This window comes from Ptychodera flava, chromosome 2 (assembly GCF_041260155.1).
Source record: "Ptychodera flava strain L36383 chromosome 2, AS_Pfla_20210202, whole genome shotgun sequence".
Taxonomy (NCBI): domain Eukaryota; kingdom Metazoa; phylum Hemichordata; class Enteropneusta; family Ptychoderidae; genus Ptychodera; species Ptychodera flava.
The window spans coordinates 31,961,766-31,986,560 of record NC_091929.1 but is presented as its reverse complement, the minus strand read 5'-3'; the positions used below and the strand labels follow the sequence as shown (position 1 = coordinate 31,986,560).

At 38.1% G+C, this 24,795-nt stretch overlaps 1 protein-coding gene across 1 annotated transcript in view; it reads right to left on the bottom strand.

Annotated features, from left to right (window-relative positions):
• Positions 1 to 5,939: 5,939 nt before the first annotated feature.
• Positions 5,940 to 24,795, bottom strand: part of LOC139119183 (zinc finger C3H1 domain-containing protein-like) — a 35,071-nt gene continuing 16,215 nt past the window's right edge. Inside the window, exons 13-30 of the mRNA XM_070682852.1 lie at positions 23,528 to 24,375; positions 22,867 to 22,998; positions 22,135 to 22,358; positions 21,457 to 21,564; positions 20,577 to 20,754; positions 19,804 to 19,987; positions 19,046 to 19,234; positions 17,427 to 17,603; positions 16,919 to 16,988; positions 15,715 to 15,820; positions 14,486 to 14,606; positions 13,860 to 14,038; positions 12,843 to 13,055; positions 11,652 to 11,918; positions 10,514 to 10,615; positions 9,841 to 9,880; positions 8,933 to 8,995; positions 5,940 to 8,194 (exon numbers count right to left, since the gene is read on the bottom strand). Coding sequence (XP_070538953.1) covers positions 8,078 to 8,194; positions 8,933 to 8,995; positions 9,841 to 9,880; positions 10,514 to 10,615; positions 11,652 to 11,918; positions 12,843 to 13,055; positions 13,860 to 14,038; positions 14,486 to 14,606; positions 15,715 to 15,820; positions 16,919 to 16,988; positions 17,427 to 17,603; positions 19,046 to 19,234; positions 19,804 to 19,987; positions 20,577 to 20,754; positions 21,457 to 21,564; positions 22,135 to 22,358; positions 22,867 to 22,998; positions 23,528 to 24,375 — 3,318 coding nt within the window. The 3' untranslated portion in view covers positions 5,940 to 8,077. The remainder of the gene's footprint in view (positions 8,195 to 8,932; positions 8,996 to 9,840; positions 9,881 to 10,513; positions 10,616 to 11,651; positions 11,919 to 12,842; positions 13,056 to 13,859; positions 14,039 to 14,485; positions 14,607 to 15,714; positions 15,821 to 16,918; positions 16,989 to 17,426; positions 17,604 to 19,045; positions 19,235 to 19,803; positions 19,988 to 20,576; positions 20,755 to 21,456; positions 21,565 to 22,134; positions 22,359 to 22,866; positions 22,999 to 23,527; positions 24,376 to 24,795) is intronic.

The window sequence follows — 24,795 nt, the reverse complement described above, 5'->3', positions numbered from 1 at the left end:
AGTTTCGTATTTCTGATCATAATTTACAAATTGAGATTGGCAGAAGGTCAGTCCCAAGAATCCCGTTAAATGAGAGATTTTGTACTTTTTGTAAGTCTTCTGTAGAAGATGAGTTTCATTATATTATTAAGTGTGACAAATATGTTCATAATAGGAATACTCTTTTCACTAGTATGAAATCACATTTTGAGAACTTTGAATATTTAAGTGACAGAGAGAAATTCCTGAACATCATGAATTTTGAGGACAAGAAGCCTCTTTTAAGGTATATTTCTTACACTACAGATTCATCCCCAGCAGCAGGCTTACCTGAACATGTGTGTAATGTATGATTGTTTGCTCTACCGCACTTACCGAAGTGTGTTGTTGTGCAATAAAGTATTATTATTATTATTATAAGTAGTATCTCACATCAAACAAAATCCATGAAAAATGGCCGACTTTGTCCCAATGAATTTGACCGTCAAGGCTTACTTGTCAACACAAAGACTAAGAAAATGCTGGACTGTTTGTAGAGTTAAAAGACATATTTTGGACGTTTTTGGCTATATGTTATCCTAAAATGGTTGCACGAAAAAAGTGGCCCTCCCCAAATGTTTGCACAAATTGTAAAAGCCCTCATCCCATCCGGACACATGCATGAAAAATAGTGACCCTGCCCCTCATTGCACAGCCACCTCGCACTCTATTAATTCTGTCCAGACCCTTACGTATTTGCAGAGGTGTCTGAACGCGATGGCAACAGTGTAACATATCAATAGTTGTTGGGGTATTTTTGGATGTAGTTGTCATAAAATAAAACGGAATGTTTGCTAAATGACAGAAGCTAATTCACCGTGTTAATGAAGCGAACGAAATTAATCATTGAATTGACGGATATCTCATGGGGTTTTATAAACTATTGATATGCTGACGTGACGAATTTCTGGAGAGTAATTCTACAGTTCGGATGATATAAATACACGGAAGTGAAGCTATACTTGCGCAGAACCTAACAATTCATCGAAATACTGTCACGAACGAAGCTCTACAGATACCACAGTCCACAACTTTGCTTAGAAAGATGGCGTTTTGCATGGTTGCAAGATACCAAATTCTGGCTTTTCTATTCGGTCTGTTTTTTCTCACAACGCACTGCTTCGCTGAGGAAGACACGGAGCTAGGTAAGCGTGTATGCATGCAATGACTGGTTAAACACAAACATTTCATATCCAGGACTCTTTATTTCATGCTATACTGTATCCTATTTGTCGTTGAGTATTTTTTCTGGGATGTGTTATTTAATTATGTAGAAGAAGGGCTGACATTCCACGACAGATGCTATTTGACTAAAGTTTCTGAGAAATCATTCTTTTTTTTTGAGTAGTTTGTAAACTTTTTGGATATGGCTTTACCACGTGTGGATGGTGAATATCCAGACAAACTGGTGTTTGATCTGTATCTGCAGTAGTCAGATATACGATGGTTTTTAGTGAATACTATACGACCACATAGTCATACTCATATGTGAACAAGTAGTTTGGTCGAGTTAACGGGTGCATAGTATTAGCGTCACGCTGAACAATTTCATCAGAAGGAAAGGTCCTGTCAGTTTTAACCAGTCGTCACCAACGATCGGAGTGGTTGAACATGTTTTCACCTAGAATTAGTCATTTCCATCATGTGAATTTGTTATAAAATATTTGTAAGTAACCTGTAATGCTATCGCAAGGAGTTTTTGTTTGATTTGTGTATTACCCACACATATGCCGTTCTGCCAACATGTCATGTAGTATACGCCTCGAAAGTGAAAGACTTAAACTTTTGCTCAAACTTTCCTCAATGAAACTTTCCACCATTCTCCAACATTAAAAATCGGGGATCACCGTGCAAAGTTTGGAACTAGCGAAACAAATTATCCAAAATTTGCGATATTGGAAATTCAAAATGGCCGCCATTCCTGTGTTAACTCTATAGGGAAAAATTAAATTTCAGATTTTCCAGAAACTAAGATGGTGAAAGTTTTTCTTTCTCCAAGAGCTTCAAAATGAGCCCCCTTAAGTAGTAGATCAGAACAGAATTGTAGAAATTTTGAGACTCCGACTATCTGGCCTATTACGTGAATTTGACTATCGACAATGGGGCTATGATCACATAAATTGTTATTTACTTTTCTCGTTCTTGTATCTTCATTAATTTTGACAAATTCAAACTGTACTTCTTAGTTTAATGTTTTTTCTTTCGACTCTCAAGATTATGGCCTTAATTCCCAAGCAAGAATAATAAATTGTTACATGCATGGTAGCTTACTGCATCATTTGTGAGCAATCCAAATGTAACGCAATAACACGTTCCGTGTGTTGCGTTCATTTAATCGTGTGTTATGGTATGTTATGGTCATAGCTACAAAGACAGTGTGTGTGTGTGTGGTGTGTGGAGAGAGAGAGAGAGAGAGAGAGAGAGAGAGAGAGAGAGAGAGAGAGAGAGAGAGAGAGAGATTTTTGATATGGGACAGGGTGAAACAGTTTATATCCTTTGCAATGATCTTCAGATTGAAATTCTATCTCTTCAGTGGATTAAATACATCCTGTGTTTATCGGCTTAGGATATTGTCCATCGGGGAAACACACATTTTTGGGTGAATGGATTGGTTTTATTTCGCCGGTCGAATTGACTTTAAAGGGTTATGCTGTCACGGAATATGTGTGTGTGTCATTTATTTAGGAACAGGTTAATTTGCGCCAGCCAAAAGATCTCTGCTGCTGCACAATACGTCGGCTCAACGATCACAAAAGTCGTCTACCTGATCTAATCAGCAACTCATGGCGATTGGAAGACTGTTTCTATGCTATTATGAAATGTGCTCTGCATGATTTCGGAGCGTGTCTGCTTCACAAGACCAGGCTCTGAACTCCTGCAGCCTTATTTTTTTAGCATAAGTGTATAAATCATGAACCGAGGCTGGCAGGTTTACCGAGTAGACTGGCCGCAACGTTGCAATAATTTGCCCTGAAGTATGAGTCAATATATCAAGGCGTGATCACCACCTTTTAATGTAGATAGAGCCTCATCAAAATGCGTGTGTCTTTACAAAGGGAAGTCAACCGGCCGATTCCGAATTTTTTTGTTTTTAAACGTTTAATGATAAATAATATGCCATTCTAAGATTAAGTTGAACACTATTAAATTTGGAGGGGAAGGGAAATCTGTTCGAGATTGCCCTGACTATGCGATGTGATACTCCAACCTTCCTCTCTCCCCATTCCCAGCAGGAAAACCTCCCCGCTTTCACTCCCTCACTGCTTTATCATCGTACAAACTCTTCCCTCCCCTAATATTGGCCAGCCCCTCAAACAAGTGACTTGTAATCCCACTCCCCTGCCTTCCTGGCTGTACTAATATATATGGCAATATATACCGCCCCCATCCATCCATCCCACCCCAAGCTTTGTTGGCTAAGGGGTGGACCATTTGATATCGTGGGTGTAAGGAAGATTTTCGGGAAAAAGATTCCAAGCAAATGTCAATGAAAGAAAAATCAGCCACAGAAGGCTGGACAAAAAATAAGGTGGGGGAGTGGGAAAACAATGGATCAGGTAAAAAAATAATGCTACCTCATCAATCTTCCAGGACTCCTCCACGATATTAAATGGTCCACCCTTACCCCGTATAATGCGACGGTGACGTTCTGTCGACAATCGAGGAATGGATTTTACTAACAAGTAATTAGTTGATGGGAGAGCCTATCGCAAAATCAATGTGAAATCTCAACAAAGCGATGTGAATATGTCTCCGGTATTTGTGGGCTTCTCGAGTCAGACTAACTTTCAATTGTCACAAAAACAAGATGGGGAAATTTTCGTTGAGAGTTTGAAAATGACAGCATCAAGCTCCGTTTCAACAGAGCATAGATGTCAAATTTAAAAAGATTTGATTTCCTTAACACAGAAAATTATGTGTTCTGTGTCATGTGCTGTTGGGGGTTTGTAGTTTGGGAGAGTATAGGAGATTAAAAACTTTTTACGGGCTTTGAGACAGCTACCTCTAGCGTCAGTGATGTGCCCGGCCTTGGATTTCCACCCACTATATATTGAACAGCGGTCTCCAACTTAGCCATCTTCATATATGGAAAACTGGAATGTTGACTGATCTGTTGAAATATTTTAGGTAGTTACTCTTTGATGATATTTAGGGTGTCCTTAAAGGTGAACATTGCCCTGCTCCCTATCGACATGGACTACACCTCATTTATTCATTGCATCGTATGGTATGTAGTAAATGGAAAGATGCAAACAGCTGGTTTTATCCAAGAAAATTCATCTAAGAATTATAAAGATCTTAAAAACCCGGACATTCTAAGAAACTACTGCTTGCAACTACTAGTAACCTAGGGAGTCGATCCCTGTTTTGAATACAGCACAAAGCTGTAGGCCCGTAAGAAAACATCTTCGGCCAATGAAAACAAGATATTTTTCTGTTCCTCAACATTTGGCAAAAATTATTTAGTTTTTTTTCCTCATAACAATTGTGTATCAGATGCTGCAACCCCCTCCCTCCCTTTCTTCTCAGTATATCATGTGTATGGAGGCAAGGCAACTCACCAGTCTTATCATTTTACTTTTATGACATTGTGCATCATTCAGGTTGTTGGCTGTTTGAGAACACTGTCGTGGGGATTTGTCCAAGGGGGAAAATATGACTGGCTTGTCTCAAATTGATGCAGGTGGATCACAAAAGATATAAATCTAATTTCATTGGTAATCTTCACTCAGGCAAGTCTAGCAAATTTCATCTCATGCGCAGTGCACATGCAAACTTTTGTCGGACACGAGGGACAAAGTCACTATCTTTTGGTCATTATTGCTTCAAATGAGTTCATGTTGTTTTTGCTCACTGAAACATGCTAAATTGTCAGTAGTCACATCTCTACTCCCTCCCTGCTTGTAGATATAAGGATCCATCCCCCAATGATACAATTATGATAAACACCAGTAATGATGTCATTTGCATATTCATATAGCATGTGTGTACGCAAGGTGTTAGTAGAGCTCTGATAATTGATACAGGGAAAATCATCCATGCTGGACAGTTGTATACATGTTATGTTTACCTTTTTGTGCAGCACAGACACATTGTGTAGATAACACAGTACAAAGAATCAAGTCTTTTGACAACACTCCCGGTAGACAAAATTAAATACAATGTATGCAGTGACAGACACCAATCATTATGCGACTCACAGACAAACAGTCAGTGTAATGAATGGCTGTAGTCACTCAGACGTTTGTGACAGACTGATTTGTAACTTTTTATCTACAATGTTATCTGCATAGCTTGTGTGTGCTACACAAAAAAGTAAACGTACAGTGGTTTGCTGTGAAGCATTGGCATTACACGAAGTAGACATATTGTCTAAATTGAAGTGTTGCCAACACTGTCAGGTGTAATTATCAGCTGAGCAGTAATTCAAGTTGATCACAGTGAAATCAACTCTGCCAAAGTTGAAACATTGTCTTACAGCAGGTCAGATGTAGTCAAAACAACTACACCTGAAAGCAAGTGATAAGACTTGGACAGTATGTGTTGGTGTTGTTTAGACTTCCTCTGACTTCCTGCTAGACAATGTTTCAACTTTTGCAGAGTTGACTTTTTTATGATTGACTATGTTACTGCTTAGCTGTTAACTACACCTGACAGTGTTGGCAACACCTCGATTTAGACAATATGTCTAGTTCATTTAATGCCAATGCTTCAAAGCAAACCACTGTAACATATAGGCAACTGTCCATCTTGGATGATTTTCCCTGTAAGTTCAACATGTTTCAGTAAGAAGAACAACATAAAATAACTTCTCACATCAAAAAATAAACAAAATAACTTGAAAAGGCAACTTTGTCCCTCCAAAGTAACACACAAGACAGCAGCAGCAATGAAATAAAGTGACTCAGACACACAGTATGTTTAGATTTCAATGACTATATTGACAAATACGAAGGTATACAACAAAGTACAAGTAAATTACACATTGTTTCTACTCTACCAAACTAAATGAAATGAAAACCAAATATATCTCTATCATTGGACTACTTTCCATCCTTTTGCAGTTTTTTATTTTCTCGACTTTCCAGTTTTCTTGATAATTACTTTTGTCTCAACGAAATGTAAATTATCGTAGGTGGAATTCCCGTCACTGAACACTCATTTGGTGTTTCAAACTTGAATTGGGAATCAACTGCGTCCTTTGGAAGTAAAATGTAGTTAATGAATTGGATACGAAAATTATTTTAAATTAATAATGACTCATTTTGACAAGTATTGTTTGACGTATAAAACTGAATTGTTTTCAAATATTTAGATTTTTTTATGTATACTAACTCTAATACATGCAGTTCATTTTTCTTAAAAATTAAGTATTTTGGACATTTCTTTGCAATGATTTACTGAGAAAAGTTAAAGAATGTGCATAGGTTTGGGTTTTTGCGTTCAAGTTCTACGTGAACAAAATCAGGAACTTGAGAACCATCTGACATTGGTTTGGAGCAGCCAGATAGGCAGTCTTTTTACCATCTGACATTGGTTTGAAACAGCCAGATAGGCAGTCTTTTTACCATCTGACATTGGTTTGAAACAGCCAGATAGGCAGTCTTTTTACCATCTGATCACGAAATGAATCTGATAAAACAGAATCCAAGGAACGAAAATAGTTTTCACTGATATACTCAAGTATGAAATAGAATGAGAGAAATTTCCTTTGTAAAGACCATTCCGTCATGTCTTTTAAACAGAAAATATTTTGATAAACTAATATTCTGGTATGGCAACTGTATCAGCTGCAGTGATGTGGCATTCTTTTCAAATGCTGAATTAGTTTATTATCAATACATTTTTACCTCTTCCAAGAAAATTTCACTGCTTCCACAAATTTATTCATAAATCAACTTTTATCTAAATTAATCGATTCCACCATTTGGTTATTACTTCCCCTAGATCCTCACTTTCACTTTTCTGTTAATAAAAACTTTATTTATTTTGTAGAAAAAAAAGTCGCAAAACCTAAAAAAGAGTTTCCCAGTACAAGCTGTTCCTTGAGCTGTGATTGGTCCGACGCCACGGAATATGCTGTAGTCTCTCAAGTGTCTGTGGAGATACACATATAGTCTCAAATATCCGTCTGGAGGCGACAAGTTGGAAGGTTGTATTACTGTAGTTGTCATCAGATAGTCAGTTTTGACTACCACCTATTCTGAACGACACTGGCCAGGAGTGGGCAAAAGCCATGCACTCATTGGCTCATAAATATTGTAAGTATATTGAATGTCGTCGCTGCATGATCACTTCTTTGCCTTGTCCTTTTACATCCAGTTTTTACATTAAGTCACTCCATGGCTGCGAGGATCATGGTTGTCGGGACCAGCTTTATCAGGTCCAATCTAGAAAGAACCCCCTCTCTCTGCATCTCAGAAGAATGATCTTGACATTGTTGTGAAACAATGTTTATTAACATCTACGTGGGTACTCTTTGCTGCTGGTAAAGACCGTTAGTATTGTATATATGTGTATTTGTGTGTGTGAAAAGTACATGACAAAGAGGAAATTTTGCTACAAAGTACATGCCAAATTAATTTCAAACTTCAAAGCTCAGGATTTTTGTACTATCACGATCATTGCATGAAGTACTTATCTTTGGACAAGACAAGTTTTTTACAAAATCTATTCAGTACTTTTTTCCCGATCCTTCAAGTACAAAAATCCTGCGTACCTTACCGACAGAGCCAAACAGTGACAAAAGTGATGACATTGGTTTCGAATTTTCATTTTGAAATTTTGTTTTCAAAGATTCGTTTCAAATTTCCATTTTGAAATTTTGTTTTCAAATATCCTTCAAAAAACTAAGTCAAAATTTTGACAAATTTTGATTCCCATTTTCAAATTTTTGGTAGACAATAATTTCATACGACCGAAACTGCCCTGTGAAAACCAGTGTCACCACAGTGTGTTACCATACTCACACACTCCAGCAATACTTGCAGACGAGACTTTCAGTTTGCACCAGTTTTGCTGTGTTCAGTCAAATCCAGTTCCTTCCAGTTTCAGCAGGTTATTTCAAGATGGTGGCAATATAGTCGTCTATGTTGATACCAATCTGTTGGCAGGCGTCAATGACGTCTTTAACATCCTCTGCTTTGGTACTGTGAGCTACCTCAAAGAGAATAAACTACAAGAAACCAAGAAAAGAAAAAAGAAACAGAAATATGTTTGTTTACAATGTTTACTAGATGATATTTTTGTACTGTCACATCAAATGCGAAATTGTAGTACCAGCAGTGAAAATGGATCTTGGATGGCTAAGTGACAATATCTTAACCTAACATCTTTTAAATGTGTTATTTTGATACAAATAGTCAATAAGAGACCTTGAAATTAAGAGTCACGTTGATTGAAGCTGACATCTTTTTATAAAGAAGTTAGCATTTTGAGGGTTCACTGGATTATAGGTTCTGACAGTCGAGAGTTCATTGCTGATACTCTTGTAATCTGGGCTAGCAAGGGCCAAACTGCTGTTTTGTCCTCTGAGTACATGCCGTTTGTAAGCACAGCTTGGGACAAGTTGACAACATGTAGTATGATGTACGACCAAACTGTTCTATGTAAACGACTCATACAACTAATTCTACCTCAAAAAATGTTGATCAATGTTGATTTCATGTAAAGTCTGATCAGTGCTGTAGCACTACTTGGATAAAAATGGCTATACAAACACAGTCTACAACATTGTTTAAGTTCAGGTTCAACCTTTCTCAAATCAGATTCAGTTTGCCAAATTTTGCCAAATCTTTACAGCCTATCACAATCACACTTCATTGTAATAAGAAAGAAGTACTTTTTTGATGGAGGTGGAGTAGTTTATTTGAATGGACTGGGTTGAAATAAAAGAGAATGGATTGAACATTACATCTTTCCAGAGAGTTGCTGAGAATGGCAATGCTTGGGTTGCACTCCAGTACATCTGATGAGCCTGTAACAACAACCAATTAATCAATGCACAGTCAACAATATGGAATCAATCAATCAATCAATCAATCAAAAAATATTGAGATTACATTGATCAATCAGCCAATATAATAAATAATGAAATGATATTGTCAATTGATAAAACTGTTGGAGGAATGAGAAACGTCAACAAACACTCCATTTACTGTAAGGCTGCATAACATCGTACACTTTTGGAAATGAGATCAATAATGCAAATACGTGCCATCCTACCATGAAAGTTTTCAACTTATTTTCAATACAGATACACGTAAAGTGTGAAACATGAAGATCCAGCTAATATGTTACAGAGTGTAAGAACTTTTATGCATGTTCACAACACTGTGAACATGAAGAGTTGACCACTAATATATTAAGGGACCGTCTCAGATCATCGCATACATTAAAGAAACAAAATTCCTTCATTCAGATCAAACCCTCTCCCCACCTCCTAAACAAAAGTTTAAAAGTGTGAAATGTTGATGTCTGCAGATGCACAGCAAAGTTTAAAAATAATGCTTTCTATCTTTATAATTTAATGAATGAAATGTTTGGGATCCAATTTCACTAACGGTAAATAGCCGTTGGGAGTTAACACAACAGCATGACATGAACAAGTCAAAAACAGTTCCTTATAAAATTTGCTGGTACGAGTGTGCAGTTTTTGTTTACTTTTTACACACTTGTGATCACAACATGAAAGTGCAACAGAGAAGTTCACTGACTGAATGGAGGTCAAACCTCCTCCCTATAAGTGAACAAATTTCACTTTTTGAACTTATGCTACAATTTGAGATGGTCCCTAGGAGAATACAGAGTTTATTGATCTACCTCTTTATGGTTGCCTTCCTTGAGTTCCAGTGATATTGCCCTACAACACAATACAGAAATACATTCACCGATATTATTTTGAGAAGCTGAAATATCAGTTTGGTGGTCTGAGTGGATGTCAGTCTTCAATAGATCTGAGGACGCTATCTGCTCTTCATCAGAGGCTTTGACATGTCACCACTTAAAATGAATGATGGGTTCTAAGACAGTCACTCCTGGACACATAACAAGCAAACACTCACACAGATCCTATCCTCAACACTAGCCCTGACTGGTGGATGGGGAAATGTCACGGTCAATAGGACCATTGGCCCTTATGATGGTCAGATCTCCATGGGTATACACCGACACTTTTCCACCTGGACTTTGAGTGTGCATTCACCACACTTGCGGTGAATTATCTAATGCAATCTCCCAGCCATCTTACTTAGTCATGGCTGGACTTTTGCAGTGGACTGTACACTGACAATGAGTACAACTTGCATTGTGAAACATTTATTGAAGTTCTCTGGTAGACTAGAACATTGTTAGGGAAAATGATGGGATTTCTAAATTACTTGTATCAATTTCATTCTAGCACCTGCTGTAACTCTGTGAACACCATGGAGTGAAGTGATGATCTACTGTAAAATAATTTTAAAGTAAAAACAACTAGTAAGGTCCGATACACTACACTTTCCACATCGGTAGACAGAACGGATTTCTGGTCAGAAATGCAGAACAGATCCTCTCGGCCTCCCTAGAGTTACCAGTCTTCCATTCGTGCTGACATGCTCTGAAAATACAGGTAGACGGAAAAATGTGAGATATCTTGGCACGTTAAACAACGATCCGTACCCCTTGATAGTGACAACACCACTCGTTGACCCATTTTGAAAGTCTAAACACTGTCACAAGAGTCATATCAATATTCAAGTCATCATCTAGATGGACAATGGACAGACAAGTTGATAGTTCCTCCACTGTCTAGTTAATCAATTACAATAGACATTTGACTCCATGAGAGATTAAAGTCTTTTTTCACGTTGTCTCAGATGGCCCCTGCACATGGTTTCGTCACAATCAACCAATGCTGACGATCTGTGTGGGCAGATTGCTGCCTGGAGTGCAAATCATCATAGACAATACCAAAGTTTTCTCGTGTGAAGTGCATTATTTCAAATTCATGGATGCTTAAACTCATCAGTGAGCTGTATTCATGGCGGTAAGGTTCCAACCATATCAAATGTCACATAAATGTCATGAAAATAGGTCTATTTGCATTTATGTCGTTACACTATGATCAGGGATGTAGAAAAAACAACCGGCAAAACAACTGGCTGTTAGCTAAAACTTGCTGGCTGTGAAAACTAAGTTTCAGTAACAAATCAAGACATTTTGCACAAACTTTGTGCACTCACACACCACTTGTAACCGCCTATACTTTTATTTTTGCCACATGTTACCAAAATTTTCTGCATCCCTGATTATGACACATAAATTATTATTCTGAATTCAAGACAGACAAATCTAAGGATCAGCCAGATTACATAACAACCAATCATTGCACAGACAGATCACATAACAACCAATCATTGCATAGACAGATTACATAGATTACATAACAGCCAATAACAGCACAGACAGATTAAATAACAGCCAATTATAGCACAGACACATTACATAGCAGCCAATCATTGCAGCCTTCGTAATACTGCACCCCATTTCACCCCTATTTCAAAGTGTAATGGGCTAATCCTAAACACTGAAGACATGGGTGACATCAATAGGTAGGAATCCATAGGGTAGAAAGCAATTCACATAAGTTTTACCTGACAGCCAGAACAGCGTTGCTTGGCATCATACGCAGAAAGCCTTCATATGCAATGGACCAATCCTCTTCTCTCAAACACTCTAGGTACATTTCAACCACACTGTTGTGAAAGCTGTAGTCACTCCATAGCGTCGTCGTGGAGAACGGCGGATGAAACTGTGTTGGCATGGTTACGAGGCAGCGATTGATGAGATCAGTAAAGATTCTCCGGTCTCTCGAAGTGTCTGTGGATATGCTGGCTTTTCTACTCTGGTACTTGAGATATCTGTGGAGAGAGCACAACACAGGCCGGCAGCTCCAGTTTGTGAAGTCTTGGTCACCATTGGGTAAAGGCAGCTGGCAAGGATACCATTCGTGTCTACTTGGTGACTCAAAACAAATGTTAATATGCACTGAGACTGAAATGGCCAAAGTAACATAGGAATGTACATTGGAACTGCTACGATTCCTGTCCTGATAAACTGGTGATGACATCTTTTCATGCATATACAGAGGCATACATGCATGAACCATTCACTCACACTCTAGCTTTCTGTCTCTCCCAACCACACTGCTTTGGAATTTCTTCCTTTATCCCTGTCTGCCTGTCTGTTTGTTTTTGTCTATCTCTACATACATTTTGTACCAGTACCTACCTGGCTACCTATCTATCTTTATGGAGAGAGAAAATCTGGTGTGGTCGAAGGTTCTAGATAACAAAATCTTTATAAAGGACTTCATTTGTTTTGGTGTTAGTGGTCCAATGGACAAAAGGATAATGGAACCAAATAATAATGAAATGTAAATTGGGAATGAAAGCTGGATCACAAGATAGAGTTACAGGACCACTAGATGCATTTTGATGTTGATCTTCGGACCATACTTTCAGAATTTGCTCACCCTTGCTGCCCCCTCTCTGTCTCTCTCTGTAGTCTGTCCGCTTTTCTCTCTTATTTGTTTGTCTGTCTGTCTGTCTCTCTCTCTCTCTCTCTCTCTCTCTCTCTCTCTCTCTCTCTCACACACACACACACACTTTCACTTCAAACATTCTTCCCTCTATCAGCAACAAGCATCCCATAGTCATCTTGTGCAGTTGTTCAATGTTGTCACTCCTCTCCTAAACATGCACAAACTCCAACAGATGCAATCCTCAAACCAAGGTCTCAACAAACACCATATAACGGTGATTACTTCTGCCCCAAATACTCACTGAATCCACACTCTCTGCACATGTGTATGGCTCTTCAGCGCATACAGGGCCGTCTCATATGCCTCTACACAGCCACTGTCATTTCCCCGGAGTTCCAGCACCAGACAGTAACTCAGCCAAAGATAGAGCTGCTGGGTTGATGTCTCAGATACGATGTCTTCTGTTAAAGAGGGTAAAAGGCTTTCCAGAGATACAGTCTGACCAAGAAGTTTACTGAAATTAAACAGAGGAATGCCTTTAAGTGTGCATGACTATTGGTATTCAAATAAAAGTGTTATAAGTAAAATTGATTTTAATCTGCCGGGCAGTGACATTGTAGGTAAAGTGGAATGTACTTGGTATATTCATGCTGAACACTTTCAAAATATTTATGCACACTGGTTGCAGAAAGAAACCCTAAACAATCTGGAAGGCAAATGAGGCACAGTGGATGATGGACATGAATTGAATGACGATGTCCCTTGGCAAATGAGGGACAGTGGATGATGGACAGGAATTGCATGAGTTTATCCTTTGGCAAGACAATGGACAGGAATTGAATGACTTTATCCCTTGACAAATGAGGGACAGTGGATGATACAGGAATTGAATGACCTTGTCCCTATAATTAATGGCGGTAAAGAACAGAGATGGGCTATTTGTTTGACTTGGGTGGAGTTGTATTACATATTGTGTTGGTAGAAAAGCATAAGACAAGAAAACAATACAGTGAAGACATTCACATTTTTGAAGAAAGAGCACAGCCTATCATTCTATTCATCACAACCAGAGGAAACAAAGTATCGACTGAAACAAAGTAGAGGAACAAAAATATTTCAGGTACAATTTTTATTCTTTGATTTTGAAAGGGAATGGTTAAACATTTCTTTATGGAAAGTTTGAGCAAAAGTTTAACTTTTCAATTTCGAGGTACACACTACATTGATATTAATTTTTTTTATTTTCTCATTACCTTGTCAATAAAAATCCAAAAACCAACCTGGTTTCTGCACCACAAATGGGACATCTATGACTCACCGATACAGATCCTCTGTTGCCGGCTGCTCCTCCATTTCTTCGCAGTGGAATAATCGTTGAACGCATTTGCTGAGAAGCGACAAGGCTTCTTCAGGGTTCTGCTGTGAGAGTTCAAAGGTGGCTGCAGAGTAGTAGAGTTCCACAGAAAATGGATTTTCCACCATGGCTTCTTCAAAGACCTGGTATAGTTCAGAGAAATGTTTAACCCTTTGAGCGCCATAGTCAATTTCTTGTCACAGTTATAAAATTTACCCTAGTCAGTTTTTTTCTAATTTTTGAGAATAAATTTTGCTAAAACAATGCAGCCAATGAAATGTGATGTTTATTTGGTTCAAAATTATCAAAAAAGTTACAGAAAAATACATAAAAGTTGGTAAAATGTAGCACCAAAATTTTTGAGGGAAAAATTACGGCTCCGAAAGGGTTGAAAGTAGTTGCATACGTGAGTTGAACAACTTGCTGGTGTGTAGTTTAATAAAAGACACAAATGAGTTGCTTAGAGCTGCATAAACAGCAAGAGCAGTGTGTTAAACCGAGAAGTATTTCTTTCAACTATAGTTGACCTGGTACACGCGACACTTTTGAGAAAATCTTGTAACCCTTTGAGCATAAAATGTTACATATACCTTTCTGGACTGTTCAGTCTGATTGTTCAGTACGTGCAGGTCAGCAAGCATCAACCACTGCTCCACAACAAATGGACTGTCTTTCAGTATCTGCCGACACAGCGTTTCCGCTGCATCATACCTTCAATGAGGGGAAAAAAGAAAATTACCTGTCAACTTCTTACTGATTGCAGCCCCTCATCGGCTAGTTTTGGCAAAACCTTATTATTTTCAGGGGCAGTTGGACCTATAAACAGGAACATGGGGGTGGCAGGATCACCACACTGAAGTAACTTGGATGACGAGAACTGGTGCGTAATTGGAAAATCACTTACAGGGTAAACTCGAATGAATTTTATTTCTGGTATGTTTGCAACAAGATAAAATTCATCTAAGATAATTACTGCAGGACTTTTTAGATACTGATATTATGAAAGCAAATTTATTTTTAGCATATTCACTAGGATAGCATCTACACCATGACAGAAAGATCCGTGTATTTTGCTCTTTATTAAATATCTGTCGGTAACACTTGGAATCATCTGATGTCCTGATATTATACAGCAGCATCTCTAGATGACAAAGAGGATGGACCAACTTAGAATACTTTGCCAGGCCTTTTTTAACCCTTTCACCACCATGGTTTGTTCCAAATCCATTGTTTTCTATGGTAAAGTTGGACCTGTACACAGGGAACTGGGGGTGAAAGGGTTAAAGATATAAATGTTGCCCACTAAACATAGCATTACTTGGGTCATTTGGGTCTGTATGTCAAAATAAATGTGAGACCTGGCCACCCCGATTTTGCTGTGAACAGATCCAAAATCACCATTGATATCAAATGGTTTAGGCCAAACCATGTTGGTGATAGGTGGGGACCTAAGTCATAAAGCCAGCATGTAAGTTGGAGTGTCTTTCAAGCACTGTCCCCAGCAAACGAACTCACACTGAAGGCGGCATGGGTGCTAAAAAGACATGCTGAAAAAAATCATCAAAACTTACAGCTACTACCCTTTCAACGCTCTCAATTATCAGATTTATCTAATATAAATATTAGTAACTTGATGAAAGATTCAATGGAAAACAAAAGAATGACAAACTGTTAATGGGCTATTGACACATTTGCTAATGCGAGAACCTGGGATTGAGAAGGGCGCCTTTTTAAGAACACAAACGTTCAAGCATAGGAGAGCTTTAAAGCAATAACAAAAGTGTGACAAAAGTAGGCAATTACGAAGACTGCAACATACCTGTCTAGCAGTGTCTTCATTTTGAGTACATTCTTATAGAGTGGTAAACATATGAGTGTGTTGAGCTCTGCAGGTTGAGTGTGGTCTATGCATGCATCCAAAGCATCTAATGACAGCAAGATAGGGAAGGGTGACATTATATACTAGAGTAGTACAGTGTGGGAACATAGAGTTAAATCTCTTTGGAACTCTGGTGATATTTAGCATGTAAGGGATTATGGTTCCATGTAATCACTTCATTTTGTCCTGCAGTCTTGGTGTCAACGGTATACAAAGGTGAAATGCATCTTGGGGACAGATATTCAGACTATCAAATATTTTTACAAGTTTTTTCTGATTACCACTTGTGGGGGCTCATTTTGAAGCTCTTGGATTGAGACAAATTTTCAGTCTTAGTTTTTTAAAAATTGAAAAATTTCATACTTCCACATGGAGTTAACACAGGGTCGGCGGCCATTTTGAATTTCAATTACTGATAAATGTCAGGTAATTTGTTTCAATAGTACCAAAATTTGTATGGTCACCCACAGTTCTTGTTCTTAATTTGGTAAGAGGATGGTTGAAAGTTTCATTGAGGAAAGTTGGGTAAAATTTCAAGTCTTTCACCTTCGCACTACCTTAACGCTTGAGTTGATTTCACTGGGTACAGGCAAAACGGCCAGCCAGAGCTCTCATGAGCTCTATCTTTACTCACTGTATGAAAGCATTCTATTTGGGAAATTGACAATGATTTACCCGTCAAGATTTTCTACATTGAGGTAGTAACTTAGACATACATGTATGTGCAATATTTGGGCATTCTGTTGGCATATCATTGTCTCAAGCTTCACGACTCGTTCTGAAGCTGGCAAAATAGTCGTGGTGAAGCAACATCTTCTGATACGCAACATGTCAGTTGAACTGTGATATTAATCATGAATTCCCCTTTACAATTCTAGTAAAAAGTTGGGAATCATGCAACAGTTGTACCTGTCCTGATTGGAAACACTAGTTTAATTTGTGTAATTGAAAGAATTGATGCCACAGTCCAAGTCACATTGTTAAGCATTCAATATCTACACATTATGGGTCTATTGGTGTTTGGAGTATCGAGCTGAGAGACCATAAGGCAAGACTTGAAGAATGCTGAATCTATGGGACAACAGTAGTGTTCTCAAATAACAAAAATTGTTTTTGAAAGAAAATTTTTCCATACTCCACTTACTCTGAAAATGTCCAAGCAAAACTTCAGGTTTGAGATCAGAGTCTTCAGTCCATGGCAGAATAAAGGGCTCCTGAGAAATGACAGAATCAAAAGTGAGATTTTTCTATGAAGCCAATCTAAACACATGACCTAGTATCTTTCCTTCTGGTGGACAGAGTATAAGTAGTCTGTGGGCACTATTTTTATGTTCACTTGTTGGCTGCACAAGTGTATTGGCCTTTGACAATATGACTTTCCTGAAGGGGCAGCAACAAGAGTTTACTCGGCAAAGTCTTGCAGTGATTGGAAAGCTACAAAACTGCTGTACTATGAACATGCATCAAAATGCTAAATTTGCTTCACATTTGCACAGCATTCATCACCAATTTTTGGGAATAGGCAATGTTTATCAACAAGGAAGTAACGCAGCAGAAGACGGGACGACCCCTCTCTTTAAGATGTGAACTCATTTTGTATAACTGATGTATTCGGAGAGGTTTTTTTTACCAGCAGATGGCTATTAAACTACCTTGCTGACAATCTTGGCCGGATTGCTGTTCATGGGATCATAGAGGCTGGGTGGCAGAGTGTGGAACTGTGTTAGATAGATGAAAGACAGCCATGCCAGACATCGATCATTGGGTGCTAACAGGTGACCAAGACAGCTGGAATCTCCACTCGGCTTAGACTTATCCATCAATGAAGTCTGTTGAAAGAATAGATTAATCAACTTCAGTGATATCAAAACTCATTGAAATGTGAAAAGGCTGTCTTACCGGATCAGCTATCTAAGTAACTAGTCCGTAATACAACTGACAGATAGGTCACTTCTGTTCCAATAAGCCCTCTCAGCTAAATTTATACGTCTCTGACCTGAAAAGTTCTCCTTTGATCTAGTAAGGTTCACATCACATTCTCTGGTACGGAACTGTCACAAAGACAAATTCCTAAATTGACTCCAAGATTCATGAAACATAACACCGCTACACTAAATTTATATCTGTCTGACCTAAGAAGTTCTCTTTCATCAAGACAAAATTTCACATATTGCATTCCCTGGTACAGAGCTGATACAAAGAAATTTCAAGATATTTCTTACTCTGTGTTCAGAGATAAGTTTCAGTTCCTTCTTTCTGCACTCCCTAGCTCAAAATGTCAATTTATTTATTTTGTGGTCCGCTGATTCATCATTCTATTTATTTATGAACACATTTGTCAGTCTATTTGTTTATATAGTCTTATATTTTTACTTATGACCGTGGAAGAGAGCTGGTTACAAAACTTCAAAACTAAAAAGGGCATGGGCTAAACTACAACACAAGAACTCAATTGTAAATTTTCTTTACATTTGGTACTTGTCTACTGACAACCTTTGATTTATTTGAACAAGCAAAGAACTTAAACTTATAATTGGAATGCAAAGAACAGATTGAATATTTGACATAAATGTCGCATCAGGCCTTTTTGATATAAATATCCTTCCATCCCTGTCTGAAACAAAGGAATGGCAATGCTATTTGTCAAGTTTGTTTGACTTTGAGTGAATTTTAGACAAAACCTACTGTCTAATCATGAATACAGAAATACACAGTGTTGCAGCCAGGAATTTTAGATCAGGGGACACGGTGTCCCACTACGATTTATTTTTTGGGACATTTTGTACATTTTAGGGACAACAAGCAGTTGTCAATCAAATTTTGCATTATTTCGTAACACATCAGTTTCACTGAATAAAATACAAGATACCTGGACCGCGTCGGTATGCTTGAATTTCAGGCAATTTAAGCAGTATACCATATCTGCCGCAAATCAGAGCTCAGACGGACTACAGTCAAGCAAATTATGATATAAAGTGCAGCCATTTAATTACTTTTAATCATAGCAAGCTCCGAAAGTGCGTTGTGTAAGCCTCAAAATAATTATGCAAAACAAAGATCATCGTCAGTAACAGATATTACTTGTAGACTACACCCAACACAGTCGACTCACGAGTGCGCCCGAGGTGACCCGCAGTACGCAAGAGTGCGTGTCAATGGGGTCCGTTTCGGGGACATTGTCGCAAGGGCGCCTCCTGGCGGCAACACTGTAGAAATACACAATATTTATGACATAGAAATGAATACTCCATAGCAATGATGCAAGCCTTACACTGAAAACATTTAAAGCTATACTGTATCTTCTGGTCTGTACATGTAAATGAATTCGGTGGAGTAACGTCTCCAGTAGCTGGTGAGACTGTAAATTGCTGAAGTTTTCCTCCTGTCTCTTCTTCAAGAATGCCAGAATCTTCTTGCATAGGTCGTCCTTCCCTGAGAAGGTTTTTTCTAACTCAAGACACTGTAAGAAAAATGCCAACATAATTGAAAGTTTTCATTTATGAGTGTTGAAATGCCAGGCATTCTTTTTGTCAAGACAGATTATATGTGTAGTTGTGTAGCCAACTCTATGGTTACTATTGTATATTTAGAATGTTGCACGTCACACAATCATGGTGCAGTGACTAGCTGAATACTTGGTATTTCATTATAGACTATAATGTAGAGTAAGATACTGCTTATACATGAGACAAAAGAAGAAAGTATTGCAGTTCCATCCCTGTGACCTTCTCACACTTATTTCCATACATGGCAATAGTGCAATTTGGAAATACAAAACCATAGTGTGGTGTTAAAAGTTCGTGATATGGTATGCTTAGAGACTGAGTGAATATTTCACAATTTAAGCTTGGCATCAAATATCTAAGTTTGGTTGGCATTCACCCTGTCAAAGGTTTCTCATTTATGAAGAGGAAACACATATTATGTACTTCTTGCTTTCTTCAGCAATCTATGAATGACAGTCTGACACATACTTGGAAAGTAATTTGACCAGCCTGCATAATGTAAGAAAACAGATATCCAGCTCACCTTTGACCAGACATCATAGTGTGGAGCAAAGTGGACAGCTTCCTGGCACATTTCACGGAGTTCATCGGCACTTCCTCGCTTAGCGAACAGGGTCAGGTAATGCTGCCATAGTTCAGGACTTCCACCGTTGCTTTCAAGACCTCTGGACAACACATTCAGAGCCTTGTCCAGGGAGTCGGATTCACTGCAGGAGTAAAAGACCAGGCGTCTTAACCCATTTACTGAATGGTTTGGTCCTAGTTTATTGTTATCAATGGTGATTGTGGACTTGTGTACAGGGAATTAGGGTTGAACAGCTTGAATCAACGTGACATATGAGATATGCACCTTGAGAACACTACGCCCAACATTCATTATGAATAAACTGTTTACTTAGGGTGCCCTCTCACAGTGTTGTGAACAACAGGACTCCCTAGGGTTATCTCAATTTTTAATACTAATCAGTATATGCCCAACATTTTGTCTTGCTTTAGGATGTTGAAAAAATTGTCCTAGAATGGATTGTCAACTAACATCTGTGTCAGACAATACCATAACAGTGAAACAAGCCGTCAAAACAACACAGCGGTATAAAAAACCTAACGAATTGCATTTTTTCCTTTCTTTGGAGAAAATTTTGTATCCATTTAATTCTTCTGGTGATTTTCCCATTTTCTATTCAAAACAATGGCAGATTTTGATTGGAGCAGATGAACATTCATTTCAGACAAAACACGCAAAACAACTGGGATTAGCATTGTGAAATACACATAGTTAAGTGTTATGAAATCTACCTGTCCTGTCTTGAGAGTTGTTGATAAGCTAGTTTCAACCATAACTGTACATCAGTGGGATGTTCCATTACGGCTGATTCCAAGTCTTGGCACACCACACCATCCATTGTAAAGTACCGTGGATCGTCCTCTGTGAAAGTTGTATCTAAACTTGACACATATTTCTTTGATTTCCTGTCTGTTGTAAAAAGGAAATATCAGTTATTGCATGGGCATTTCCTTGAGAGATTTAGAATTTCTGCAAAATTTGGACATCAATTTGAAGAGTAGCACACAGTGGTTTGGATCCTAAGTTACAGGTTCTGGACTACCAACCTACAAAATGGTAGTTGGACTCGTGTCCATGAAAACTTGCAATCCGGGTCCATACATTAAAAGTCACTTAAAATTCAACTACTTTTAAGAACATTTTCTGAATTTTCAAGAATTTTTAAGACCAAAAAGATAGATACCATTTACACATCATATTATTTTCACACATACTATTACAGATCATCTTTATGATATTATGACTGAAAATCTTATCATTTTTGAAAACTGAGGGCGGATTACCAATTTTTCCAGACTTTTCTAATTTCATTTTCATTTTCAAGGACTCTTCCTGGACTTTACTGGAAGCTTTAAAATTCGAGGACTTTCCAGAAGAATACAAACTCCATGGAATGGGAATATCAGTGTACCCATTCGAGTACAGTGAAACAACACTGACCATTGAATGTTTTCTTTTATGTCAGAATATTTGAGCTATTACATTTGATACTATTGGACTGTCTCAAGGAAATTACAAGAAACTCCAAAGTTGACTGAAAGAATGACAAAATCCTGCAAGTCACAGGTAACACTGGTGGATTTAGATTCCCACACATTTGGAAGTACTTACCAGGCATCTTGATATCAGCCGACGAGTCGTCATCCTTTTCTTGTTGTTTCTTTGCAGACTGCCTGGGTTTCCATTTTCGTCTTTCATACATCATAGTGTGAGGTGCAACTGTCGGCAAAACGTAGTTTCTTCATCGTAAGCACTCAGTTAAACGTTTACACCATAAATGACATAAACAGCCTGAAAGAGTAATAGTTGCCCACTTCCTGTCTTCTCTCAGCTCTCTCAACTCCCTAACCCTGCCTCACCTCATTTCAATCTTGATATCAACATTGACCGAAACATATGTCCCTGTTTTGTGTGAATCACTTTCTTTTCTCTCTTTCTATCTACACAATCATCTCCAGTTTTCTTATCAGTTGCCAATCTACCTCTTTTTGCCCATGCACATTTACTGAACATGTAAATTAGTGTTTGCCACAGCTTGGAAAAATTCCCCTCTAATGCAAAATAGAGGGGTGACCAAATTATATAATGCATAATTTGCATATTTTTATTGTAAAAATAAATTTCTTTGTACATATTAACATATGAAAACGTTACCCTCAAAAACAAATTTGGGAAAAACCTGTAAATATAAACCTGTATGTACAAATACACACACACACAAGCACACATACATACATACACACAAACATGATACATATACAACTTTGAGTCAGTCACACTTGATCCTACCATTCTTGTGATGATCATTAACTTTACTGACAAAAAGCAAACACATCTGGTCTGCCGTCATCTTCTCTCCATTCTGTTTGTACAAAGTGTTCACATACTCTGACACCCTTTCTTCATGCTCTGTGATGTTCTCCATATCTTTGACACCTGCTAACCTCGGTGCAAAAGACACAATGTCTTGAAAGAGTTCTTCTTTGGTGAGATTGTAATCTTCCTTGTGTTGCCTAAAACAGTAAATTGACACAAAGTGTTACTATGGCAACAGTCCCACCATCATAGTTCTGGAAATTTGGCTGGTTTCTTTGTGACAGGGCTCGATATGGATAAACAAAACTTAACATCTTTGTTGACTTTTGCACACCATTTTCATGTCTTGTCATTTTTATGATACAAATTACAATATGTTCATGTTTTCAAAGCTGCCGGTATAAAATGTCCCAAAACTTCTGGCCTTTTTTACCTTCCACAGACTTAACACTTTGAATTTTTTAAGTTTCACAAATACTGCTCTAACAAGTATACAGGGCGGCAAAATTACTGAATTGTAATCATCCAACAACAGATGTATGAAATCAAACAAGAAATGAGAATATTCAGAGGTTTGGGACGGGTGTCTTGGGAGGCAATCATTTTCAACAAATTTAAACTTGACTGAGAGAAACGTTAACTCTTGTATTGACTTTATGTCAAGGTATGCCTTATCTAATGGCACAACTCATAATTTCTACCCACCATCGACAGCCTTCGTCATTGCAGGTGCCCTTGATGTCAAATCTACACATGATTCTATGCGGATTGATTTTATTGCTGAAAGTCACCGAGCTCAGGGACAGCTTGGCCTTTGTCCGGTAGTATGGGTTGAACCTGGGTCAAATGTAAAATCAGAGCATGAAAATTGAACAGTACTTCTAAGAAATAATTAACAATCTAATCTACATACATGATTCTAGTATAAGGATTGATTTTATTGCTGAAAGTCACCAAGCTCAGCGACAGCTTGGCCTTTGTCCAGTAATATACATGTTGAACCTGGGTCAAATATGAAATCAGAGCATGAAAACTGAAATGCTCTTATTTACATAATAATACATGATTTCCATATTCTTTTGTCGTGAACATGTGCTCTTTTGATTGGTTAATAGCATATGAATAGATTGTTTGAAAATCAGAGGGGTGGCCCAACCGTCAAAATCCCCTTGTGGAGATTGGCAACTCTGAAGTAAAACTAATTCCTTGTCTCATGAAGCATTGAAAAATCACTATTACCAGGCTGGATTTCATTGAAAATCATGCTCAATTTTATTTTTCAGTTTACTATATTATTTTTCACAGTTTACCATATCTGTATTCGTTCTTTCGGAGATTTTCCATGAGAGAATAATGCTGAACTCACCGATAACTCTTAAAGAGCTGAAGCGGGCTTTCATATGGCTTGTATTGCACAGTTTTGATAGTTCCCAGTCCTTGCATCGTGTCAGTACTATTCAAATTAGCACCTGCCTTGTCCATTTCAAGGCGTAACGGTGGGAGTGACACATAGTCTCTTGGAAAATCTTGCCTCTGTTGAGTCCAAACTGATTCAAATTTGACCACTTTTTCCTTCTCCTGTTGCAATCTTCTGAGTCGGTCCAGCTGTTGTTCTGATGGCAGTGAGAATACCACGGATTTCTTTGGTTGATTTTCCTTCGAATGTTTCCCAGATTGTTCCCCACTTTTGAATTGGGTAATGTTTTCTTTATCAGCTGCTATGAGTTCTGTTTTACCAGCCAATGTCGCTTTCACATCCGCTGCAGTCGGAGTGTCAACATTTTTGCTTTTCTCTTTGGCAGTGATCAGATTTGGTTTCGTGCTAGGGTTCATTTCGAGGAGGGATTTTCTCCTCTTCTTCACCTGCGGCCCCTCATCGTTCGCCTCCTCTGTTTCTATAGCAATGTCAAGGCTTATTTTGTCCTTTTTGTATTCTTGCATGGATGGTTTAAGACTAGCTGACTGCATCCGTATCTCAGCTAAACGCTGAAGAGCACCATTGTTTGTTAAGTTGGATGATTCCGTTGCAGTATTTTTAGCCTCGGTCAGCGCCTGAACTTGGCGCAACTTTTTGATCTTTTCAGCAAACTCCCGTTCAAGTCTCTGAAGACGCTCCTTCTCTTTGGCAATCTGTTCCGATGTCATTTTCTTTGGAACGGCAGCTGCCTTCTTGGGGACGGAAACTTGCGTTACAGCTGCTGTCTTCCTTGGACTCTGCAAAAGTTGAAACAAGTCAGGAGAGATTTACAAACACTGGTTTCACAAAAGTAACCAAAAACATTATTGAAACATGTACCTGTATCTAAGTAACATGAACCAACAGACAAAATCATAATAAAAGGAGTACACACTCAAGGCACATTTCTGATTATGTAGTTATTCATTTAACTTTTTTGCTGTTCGGGAAGGTATTATCTATTGTTCTATGGAATAGGAATATGCCTATATAGATAAAATAATCCCCTAAAAAATAAATGCTTAAGTTACATGTAGTAGACAGAAGATGTTATCTCTGTAGCGAAAAAAAAAAGAAAATGACGTCACTCTGTGAAATTCAAAGCAAAGTAGTGTAGTACACTACTGCGAGTGCTATCGTATATGCAGAATGGATGTTCAAATATGACTATTGTAAAA